Consider the following 10,583-nt stretch of genomic DNA (forward strand, 5'->3'; position numbering starts at 1 on the left):
AACACTGAACTAAATTTGCATTCTGAATACAGCATGATTATAAACAGTTTTAGTATTTTACGACAGTGCGCAACATGTACACATTCTACTTTTGATAAACTAGAGATGAAGAGGAGAGGAAGCAGAGATTCTCATGCTGACGGTCGGGCAGAGGGTCGATGCGAATGAGCAAAATTGTCTCGACATATTTTGTAATGTAGCTGTACTTTGTTCGAATGTGTTACGTAATTCTGTTGGATGAGTGAATATGAGATGCTGCATCCAACGGTGTTTTCCATTGAAGTAAATAAATACAGTATGTCAGATTCTCCTTACCAATGCAAGAGACATGACTGGCCAACACCCACGGTAACCCATGGTAACATCATCAGCTGCAGTGGGAGGAGCTATGGGTCTTGCAGTGTTGGGATTGGTCAATAAGAGGTGTGCTGAGGATGGAGGAGGAGGAGACAGGCTGTTTGTGTTATAAATCAATGAATCAATCAGGCACGACTTACTAAATTAAAAAACAACAACAAGACTGCAACATTGCCACATACATTAAGACTGGGTCAACTGACAGTTGCTGTAATAAGTTACAAGACAATAACTAATGTATTAATGTAAATGTTTAAGTTTAGCATCTATGGCAATGAGCAAAAACAACTTCAGATATGGTAGAATGTATTTAGTATTTTTGATTAAATAACATTCCATATTTTTCACACAGTGTATTTTGGGATAAAGATTCATGAAGTGTCTATTTAAGTGCTACACATGATCACATATACATACATTTAACCTAATGCAGTTCTGAAAAATAGTCTCTCATATATTTACCCTGTGTTTGATTTGATAAAATCCAATTATGTTTCACCCAGAATACTTTCCAAGGACAGTCTCATAACTAAACTAAATTCTTGGTAATTATGTTTCGCCAGTGAGAGCATGACTTGGCAACATATACAACTTGTGTGTGAGGAGAAACATGGCAGCACTACAGAATATTCACCACTGGAGAGCAGTGCTAATGAGAATTCATGAGAAAGGCATATTCTTCTAGGGAGGGGCGGGGATAACTGTGCAGTAATGGCATCCGTTGGGTGGCTGCAAATGTGAGCAATGTGGGGTCACACCAGTGATAATATCTACAAGTTTTAATGCAACAAGTGCTGTTTAACAAGGTCATTTGGTGGCGAGTTGGGAGGTAAAAACAGCCCCTGCACTGTGTCTTTTTTTCCCCTCAAAGTGGTCAGAACATGTCTCTGTTGTGACTATAGCCCTCACAAGAACTCTGAACAAGTTATGAAACATGGGACTCAGGTCTCAGCTATGCTGGAGCTGGCACAGAAGAAGCTGTGGATTTGAATGGCGTCCAAAACAACAGTTGTGGACTGTGACAGCTGCCAGAGGGTGAGGAGGAGGGAACAAACAACACGATCTCGCCACAAGTTTTAGGAGTGGTCCTTAAGGATCAGTGAAATGTTCAAATGTCCACTCTCTCCTGCCACTTGTCTTTAAAGTAAAAGAATGTAGCCCAAAACATGAAATGGTCATTCAGATTATCTTTAATGACAACATTTGTATCATTTGTTGAATGGAATAGGAGAAGTAAAATAAAGCAAATGTATCACAATAATTAATGTTAGACCATCTCAGTGTGAGAGCACTCTCCAAGTTCCTTCTCATATCAGGACCAGTCAACGCAACGCTTTTTAGTTTGGAAAATGTCTAAGGCGACTCATGATCATATTTAAAAAAAGGAGGCATAATGAGCCTTCTGACTGCTGCACAAATACACAGGAGCAGAAGTATTAAAAACTAAAAAAAAAATAGCAGAATATTCACACTCAAGGTAATACGGTGATAGCTAAATCAAATTCACCACTCTGCTAACTAAATAGCTGTTATTTAAAAAAAATCACAATTAACCTGGTGGGACATTGTTGTTAAGAGTACTAAATAAATGAAACAAGATTACTAAACAGAGGAACACTTTAGCCTCTCATCTCTTCAAAGAGTCATCAAACACCTCTTTCTAATAAATGCTCAACATTTTGTCTACACTGCATGACCACGTGCCACAGATTTGGCATTCAGATGATGGGTCAAAGTTCAGTACTGGGCAAGAAAGACCCCAGTCTCCTCCCATTCACCCATAGAAGGTAGCAAATAAAGCTTTGTTCTGTGTCAGTCATGTGTCTGCAATCACAAACGGAGTAGGGCATTGGTAAGTGAAATAATTAAATGTGGCAGCCATGTTGATCAGACATAGCAGGAACTAGTGCCCAAATTCAGGAAGGCTTTGGTGCATTTTTTTTTGTCACAACGACAAAGAACAGGTTTGTGTACGACAACAGAACCTGTTACCCAGATAAATGAGACATAAAAAATAATGCTTTTATGAATGAAAAAAAGTCTCAACGTTTTTTAAACGCAGATTTTTCGAGAAACACCTGAACTAAATGTTCAAAACTTAACTCTCATCTACATTTTTGACCATATATGTTGGTGCCAAATTTTATCAGGTAACTTAAAACTGACACAAAAGACAAAAGAAATCCAACAGCAAAGCACTGTCCTGCATTCAGGACCCGATGAGCTCTTACGATATGTTGCACACAAAGCTGTTCAACTGAAAGAACACTGACACAGTCTGAACCTTTCTGGACTCTGCAACACTGTAGCCCTATAGACCCGACCTCAAAACACTGTCAGCACACATGTGGCTTGCACACCCTTGCCCACACCCAGTTTTCCATTTACTGTCTTTTCTGAAAGAAATGTCACCCATCTAAAACAAGCCTATGTATATAGCCTTTGCACTCTTTGAAAAGCGTTTACAAATGAGTGGAAATAAAGGGATTGGCTATCTAGTGTCAGAAAAGCCAGTCAAAAAGAGAGATGGCGGGGCTGAGGATGATGGGGCGCAATGCATTGCTCCTGAGAACATGTCATATCTCAGCGAGGAGGAGGGGAGGAAGGGGGCAAGCAGGGGAGAAGAAGGACAAACTCTTCAAATGACAGCAACACTTTCTCTGGCTCCAGGCTACTTCTCAGGCACTTTTCTTCAGTTTCAGCTTCAGAAGGAGCTGGTGGGGGGCGTGGTCATCCTCTTCCCAATGTAAACTCTGTTGAGAAGATGCCCAGATGCAGGTCATATGTCAAAATGCAGCCCCGAAAAGGATTTTGGGTATACTGATGATATCTGGGCATGACAGCTGACATGTGACTAACAGCGCCCCCTCCTGGACCTAATCGGCACTTTGGAAAACATACCTAAGAATTTAGTTATATAGACCATTTCAAAATGTTTGTAAACAATAGGCACATGGAAACGTCCTGGTGGCAAAAAGTGACTACTCCTGACTTAAACTGAAAACGATGACAAAAACTTGTTGTGTTTGGGTTTGTGCTGCCAGATATGCCCCAAAAAGTTTTGTTTTTATTTTCATTTAAAACAAATCCACTGGAACCTGTGGGTTAGGAGGCTAAATCGAGAGGAGGTCATAAATAGTTGTACAGAGAACATCGCAAGACTGCTTGTAGGACATTGTACGAGTAAAATTAGCAAAACATAATGGCTAGGATGCTAGTAGATTTCAGCGCACTAGCTATTTCAATGTCAAAAGAGCACATCTGTGCCATTAATCCTAGCAACAGAAAAGTTCAATAATGAGTCAGTCCCTCAATTATGTCTGAATTTCCACCACATAAATTTTTGAATAAACGTAGCTGTTGAAACAGATGTTACACCCAGCATTGTGTCTCTCTTCAAAGCCATTTACATTACGTAACATCATCATTTGGACTGACATTCAAACTACGGTGGTCGAGAAGAAGGCTAAAATCATCATTCACCATTTATCCTGTTATATCAATATCGCTCTGCTTTGGTCAAATGGCATGTAAGGGGTTTTTTACTAGTAGTGCCATTATTTACTAGTAGTGCCATCGGAGAAAGTTACGGCTTTTGCCACCCGGAAGAATGTGAGACTTCATTGTGAAATATCCCCTAGAAAAAAAAGCTAAATGTAAACTATTAACTCATTCACTGCCAGCCTTCCCAGTTAATATGGATATTTAATTTCTAAAGCCGTCAATGGCAGTGAATGTGTGACGAACACAGATGAGAGATTTATATACACTCAACAATGACAGTAAAACAAATGATGGATCAACAGGAATAATCTTTAATAGTGTACTAATGTTGACTTGGTGCTTCTTACCCAAGTCCAAGGGCAAGGATGTGTGAAATCAGCAGTGATGGGATGAAGACTTTGAGGAACTCAGCAGAGAAGAAGCCTCCTTTCTTCATTGCACCCGTCTTCCTCATGCTGAGCGTCACAGAGCGTCGAGGGTGACAAAAATTAAACTCCCTGCGAGGAAAAAATGTGAAGTTACAATAACACACATGGCTGATTGGGGGCATATATACTGAAATTATATTTTGATATCACAGCATTTCTAATTTTCAAGAAACAGATTTTACGGCTTTTGGAATGAACATATGCCTGGCACAGTCCTTTTAAAAACAAGTTCAGAGCTTCCGTGGACTTCAAAATAATGAACTTGCCACACATTTTAAAAGACAATAGTGTTAAACTTAGTGAGGACATTATTGGGGGTTGAATATTTAGATTAGTCTCTATCACACACAAATACAAAACAATTCATGCAATTAATTAATGCAACTGATGCAAAGGGGTTGTGCATGCCAGGGTCCCATGCTTCTACATTTACTTTTTATTGCAGTAGAAGAATGCTGAAGCACTTGCTCAGTGATGTGACGTGTGAGCTGCGGCTGGAGTGTTTGTTGTGTGTGCGAACGCCAGAGGAAGTATGAGAGTTTGTGCATTCATACGACGTACGATCGGCCAAATGTGGCTCCTTCAAAAGTATGCCAAACTGTCACGTTTTTATTCAAACGAATTGACCATATTCACAACCTTGGCCAAAGCACATTCACGGTGGTGCCTTGAGATATGAGCCGTCCCTCGGCTGATTTTTTGCTTTGACTTGTGAGGAAAAAAGCGCTAGATGTGCTAGATGTTGACAGTAAACTCAGCTTCACAACAAGCAGCAGTTTGGCAGATAGGGTTAGGGCAATTCCTCAAAAAAAGAAGCTTCAAGCTGTTTATTGCCACTCCCAGTTGGAGTTTACTGTTAAACCAAACATTACACAAAAACAATTATGCTGTTTCAAACAATCACGTAACTTTGCCTTAGGAATGTCAACAAGCTTAATCCTAACACACAATGAAAAACGCCATAGACAGGCTAATAGCGTCGATAGTCAAGGGGTTATAACAATTTAAGCAATGGATACTCAAACACAAATGATGAAGCAACATGAAGACAGATACTATAACAATACTCACATGCATATATTCTTTATCATATCATTTGGAAAACTCTTTGTTTGTCTCCATGTCTATACTATACTGCCCCCTGGTGGCCAAAGTGCACACACCAAAAGGAGCACAATGTGGGGCTGGACCAGATTAATAGGATTTCCGTTCATTGCAGTGGGGACAGATAATTTAGATTTGGTCACGGAAGGAAATAAACATGTAAGTCAAGGCACCACTTAGTTTAAGTTTGTGAGTCACATATGTAATAATGTCAAGCAGCTGGGTTATTTTGGTATCTGGGTGTCACACCAACTTTATTGTTAGAATGACTAACCGCTTTCTCAGTACAAACAAGCAGGTGTGGATGTGTGTGTGTGTGTGCGCGTGCGTGCGTGTCGAGGGTGATGTTTACACAGTTCAGACTTACTTAGGAGGAATGTTTTCCGGTCGACTAGACCAGTCAGCAACCCAATCTGCGTCCTTCATCAGGATGTCCATATCCCTCTCCTTGTCCAAGACATCCTCTTCTATCTAAAAACACAAACACCAAGTCATCCTCTATAAACGCTAAACACATAATATGCTTGGAGTTACAGAATAAAACAAAGGCTATTTATCAACTTGATGTGTCTATGAGACTTGTTGGCAATCCTTTCTACAGAATGCAAATGCTTTTCATGTTTGTTAAAACTTAGGTGGAGAGTAGTTACAACTCTGATGGATACCCCGGTTTGGGCGTTGAGGTTGTCAAGGCAACAGCTCTAAAGAACTTTAGAGGCCTCACGTGAGCTCTTACTTGACTGTCTCGTCTGCTGGTCACGTCCACATCGAAGATGATCTGCCCTTCATCTTGCGGAGTGTGGGGCCGCGGAGGACTGAGCGATCAAAACCACAAATAAAGCATCTTCAGTAATGGTAAGATCAAACAGGGTCCTCCAGAACATTGTGTATGATAGGAAATTCCACAGTCATGTCATGGAAAATATTTAGTTTGCTTGGCTGTTTAAAAACTAGAAATGCATAAAGAGAGAAGTACCCTAGTCTTGTTAGTTTATTGTCCTTATTCACAGCAGTCATTTTGACAGAGTAAAGACCGATACAGTTAGCAAATGACGTTCATCACAGTTTCAGGTTTTTCTTTCCTGGGTATATTCTAATAAAGACAATGAGAAATAATTGCAATAATTACAATTAATAATTGCTAAATGGTTTAAGCAAAAGTGAAATATCCATCCATTTCCTGTACCGCTTATCCTCACTAGGGTCGCATGTTTGTGATAAATCTATCAGCCACTCAGGGCAGGCACGTGGTCTGGCATGTGACAAAATTACATAGAGCAAACAGCACACAACCTTTCCAACCACACGTAACCATAGCAAAGGTAGATAGGCCTTCAGGTTCCTCAACAACCATTTTTTTCCCTCAGGCTGTGAGGACTTGAACACATCTGGGACACACCGTGCCACTAGGACTTAGGTCCCTGACACTTTGCCATGCTGCTCGAACAATAGTTCAAATTCTTCAAATATACTCACCGCAAGGACAATGATGTATTCATGTTGTCTTCTTCAAGGCAAATTTGTTTGTGGCTGTTTTTTTTAACCTCATGTATACCAATAAAATAAAATGAATTCATTATTCTAAATAAATTGGTAAAACCTCATAGATGCAAACAGGCGTGTAAGGGCCAAGTGCACACAGGGTTCACACACAAGAGAAGATATTGTAGTCAAGAGGCTGGGGAGGGGTGTGCTAAATAGTAACAGGCTCAGCTAACTTGATTTCCTCCGACTGAACCAGCCCTTAAAAAGGCTACAAGTCAAAAAGAACCTTGGACGAAAGCCGCCCACTATCCTGAAATCCCAGAATGCTATGAACCCAAGTAGCTTGGGACTCTTAACTTTGCCACAGGAATATTCTTGAGCTTTAACCTACTGTATATTCACGATTAGGAAGAGAAGGAAATGACACAGCAACTTGAACCTAATAAAATAAAGCTGAATGCTTTGTTCAACAGGTCAAAAAGTAAATTGTACTTACAGGGAAAAGTAAGCCTACCTGTCACAGGAAGAATTGCTTCGGCTTGACTCATGCTGGGCATCCAGCAGGATCTTCTCCATGTCACCGTTGTGGATGGAAGACGAGGATGGCACGTGCTCCAGTGCCCCTACCATGGCCTCCTCTTCTTCCACCTGAGGAAGGGGCAACAGCCCTGAAGCAGGACTAACTGTGGAAGGGGACTGGGTTGTCCCTGTAGCGCCTCTGTTCATCTCCAACTCCACCCAGGACCCTATGGGGACAAACACGGATATGCTGACGGTGCCTCCAAAACAAAAACTAGGTGCATATTCACATTTTGGTACAACCATTGATGAGATACTAAATCCTAGTATTTATAACTTCTTTAATTTAGCTACCTCAATGGTATTCTATAACTGTATGGAACAGATTGTTGATTGATAGCATCAACTCAATACAACACTGAGATAGATAGAAACAGAAGTTTGGAACATTCTTAAAACGTAACATTTAGAACTGACCATTCATTGACTGCCAATTTTCCTATCAAGAAAATGTTGTGAGGAGGACACCAAAATAACAGTTTGGCTTGCAGAAAGATGTCATGACATTTTTCAGAAAGGCAACAATCCAATTGCATTTATTATTAGAGTTGCAGTTTCAGGTGATGTCAAACCAGGTAATTGCCTACTCAAATATGACTATTTATAGCAACCCTAAAAGGCTGTTTACATGGTCGTGGTTTATTTTAAGTACTGCTTAATATCAAATTATGGCAGTAGAAGTAAACATGGACAATGTTACGGGAGGGAATTACACCTGTGCTTCCCTGATTTGACCTCACAAGCTTGCAGGGTCCATAAAAAGAATCTGAGGACTTTAACTCGAAGAAAAACAAGCGGATGTGACAATGGACTGCCTGAGAGTGTCAATCAAAACTTGATGAGGAAAGCACTATGTCGTGCTGTGTGATGACAGGGCAGTAAATGTCTTCCTCTGGGTTCTTGTGGACCTTGCATGTGATATATGACGCTCCTTCTCTGGGAGCTGTGAGCTATGAGCTGTGCATGGGCAGGCAGCTGAGTGGGACTGACCACGCAATAAAGCTGTATTACAAATATAGATGACGGGCGTCCCGGTTCAAGAAGTGAAAAAAGACAAATAACTGCAATTTTTCCAAAACCCTCATGACATTTAAAAAAAACATTCTTACCATAGACCAGTGATACCTCCCACAGAGGTCACATGATCCTGTAACCGTAAAATAAACAGTGTGTTCACACACTCAATTGCAGAGACAATCACACTCACTGACCCAATGCCGCCCGTCCCTCCCCTAAAACTGAGCACTCACTCTCATCCTGTGGATTACGGAGTAGACTATGAGCAAAGCTGCTGTTGACAAAGCATTGTCTCTGCTCTGTGGTTTGAAGCCACGTTGCCCATGGTGCCATCGGTTAGGAACATTCTGGCCTCAGACCAGTTATCATCTGTCAGGTGGATTAAGAGAAGGGACACAAAGGGATCTTTTTGATCTACTGATGTTGAGGAACGGACCCAGCTGAGCAGAGCTGGAGGATCTTGCCCGAAGAGCGTATGTAATAGATAAATGTGTTTATGACCTGGTGTGAGAGCTCCAGGAAAATCCAGAAATAGCCTACTGGCTCAGATAACACGCATACACACCGTCTTGTTGATAACCTGAGGGTTGAGGGACATGTCCTTACAGCTTTGTCTGACATGTACAGCGACAGTCCAGTATGTCTCAAGCCTTCATGGTCGATCCAAAGTGACACACAAACCTTATAAACACTTCATCAAACTCATGGCCAAGTAAACTGGGCAGCCCATTAACAATGACTTAATGGAGCCTCTTCATTAAAGAATGACAGAAATATAATAAGAGTTTTTAGCACTAATAAGACAAAGTTGTCCCTAACGGGTGAGATGAGATGCAGATGTCATAAGGCATCGCTATGTTAATCCACATAAAATACACTCTGTCCAATATATTCAAGAAGGGAGGTTGAAATATTTGAACCCGATGCCCATTTACTGACTGAAGCGTCTGCCACTGGCCCTTGTGAATGCAGCTGTAAATAGCATGCCCCGTCATGCCTCTCTATAGTGATGGAGCAACAAATCACACACTCTTGCCTTGTAAGCAGTTTAATATTCATGCTTTTGTTCCCATCGGCCTGACAGTTACGTCGTATTAATAGGCTGAGCTCAACTTGGCTTGCTTAACTAATGTAAATCGCGATGTAAATTTTAAACAATGATTACTGTTTTGGGAATATATATTTTTATTCAATCAGGCAAAATAAAATATTAAGACCACAAAATAATAATATACAGGGCAGCAACATAACCATATAGGTTATATTATAAGAACGCTCTGAACCCTCGTCGAAATTGTTACAGAATCTTCTGCCCCGATTTTTGGGAGTCTTCCAGCTGGCCTTGTTGACAAAACTAAAACCCACCTCCACACCACCGCGTGATTTGCTGATTGGCTCACAGGCCCGTCAGTCAATAAGATCAAAACAACCATTGGTCCGGACGCTGTCAATAAACACATGGAACATGGCGCTCTTCACTCCACCTCCTTAAATGTAATTTCGCGGTGGGAAAAAAAAATCAACGAACATGCTAAACTATTTTAAATAAATTACATCACACATAATATACAGCCCCACACGCCGATAGGGTTAGAGAAAACACTGTTAAAACCCTGAAACGTAGGTGACTACTTACCGTTTAGCCCAGAGTCTCCGTTGTTGTCTGTAGCAGTGTCACTAGCGTCGGACATCGTTGAGCCTGATAACAACCAGTGTGGGTTGTATAAAAAGCTCGTCAGTGGAAAATGCGTGTGATTTTTCCTTCATACATTCAGACGAGTGACAACACAAGTGTATCGCCACGCCGTCCGATGCTTTTGTTGGAGGGGTCCTACCTAAACTAAGGCTGTACTGCGATTTGTTTTGATGTGTTACTGGTGCGGTTGAGGCGGTAGCCACCGCGAGACTCACAGGTCCTCCCGGAGCTGACTGATGACGTAGCACAAGGAAGAAGAGTGTAATTATATAACATTCTAAAAATATACACGCAGTATATTAATTAAACTCATTCGAGAAGTAAGTCTGCGTTGTGTAGTAGCTTTAATAAGGAATAAAAGTTATTTTTGATCATGAGCTGTAACTCGGCGTCCATGGTAAGCGTGCGTGTGC

The 10,583-nt window shown here is 41.0% G+C and overlaps 2 protein-coding genes across 4 annotated transcripts in view; both read right to left on the reverse strand.

The window, feature by feature from the left end:
* Window positions 1–1,379, reverse strand: part of LOC133489877 (dihydropyrimidinase-related protein 2) — a 28,746-nt gene extending 27,367 nt beyond the window's left edge. Inside the window, exon 1 of the mRNA XM_061799095.1 lies at window positions 316–1,379. The gene's annotated coding sequence lies outside the window, so the exon portion shown is untranslated. The remainder of the gene's footprint in view (window positions 1–315) is intronic.
* A 150-nt stretch (window positions 1,380–1,529) lies between these two features.
* LOC133489879 (BCL2/adenovirus E1B 19 kDa protein-interacting protein 3-like) lies at window positions 1,530–10,417 on the reverse strand. Of its 3 annotated transcripts, none has more exons than XM_061799100.1 (6): window positions 10,111–10,415; window positions 7,393–7,624; window positions 6,118–6,208; window positions 5,761–5,864; window positions 4,209–4,358; window positions 1,530–3,110 (listed from the first exon to the last, which is right to left on the reverse strand). In XM_061799100.1, exons 1-6 carry the CDS (start codon window positions 10,163–10,165, stop codon window positions 3,062–3,064), a joined length of 681 nt encoding a protein of 226 aa, XP_061655084.1. In that variant the 5' UTR covers window positions 10,166–10,415; the 3' UTR covers window positions 1,530–3,061. The 3 variants fall into 3 exon arrangements, with proteins under 3 accessions (XP_061655084.1, XP_061655085.1, XP_061655087.1); XM_061799101.1 differs by having other exon boundaries at window positions 6,130–6,208; window positions 10,111–10,414; XM_061799103.1 differs by lacking the exon at window positions 1,530–3,110 and having other exon boundaries at window positions 4,205–4,358; window positions 10,111–10,417.
* Window positions 10,418–10,583: the final 166 nt, after the last annotated feature.

The sequence above is a fragment of the Phyllopteryx taeniolatus genome, chromosome 15 (genome assembly GCF_024500385.1).
Source record: "Phyllopteryx taeniolatus isolate TA_2022b chromosome 15, UOR_Ptae_1.2, whole genome shotgun sequence".
In the NCBI taxonomy this organism is placed as follows: domain Eukaryota; kingdom Metazoa; phylum Chordata; class Actinopteri; order Syngnathiformes; family Syngnathidae; genus Phyllopteryx; species Phyllopteryx taeniolatus.

Bases quoted from the DNA above. Each gene is read 5' to 3' on its own strand.
- LOC133489879 (XM_061799100.1), bottom strand. From the start codon at position 10,165: ATGTCCGACGCTAGTGACACTGCTACAGACAACAACGGAGACTCTGGG. The intron at 7,625-10,110 runs GTAAGTAGTCAC...TTGTCCCCATAG, and splicing joins CGGAGACTCTGGGCTAAACG to GGTCCTGGGTGGAGTTGGAG. The intron at 6,209-7,392 runs GTAGGCTTACTT...TTGATCGCTCAG, and splicing joins AGCAATTCTTCCTGTGACAG to TCCTCCGCGGCCCCACACTC.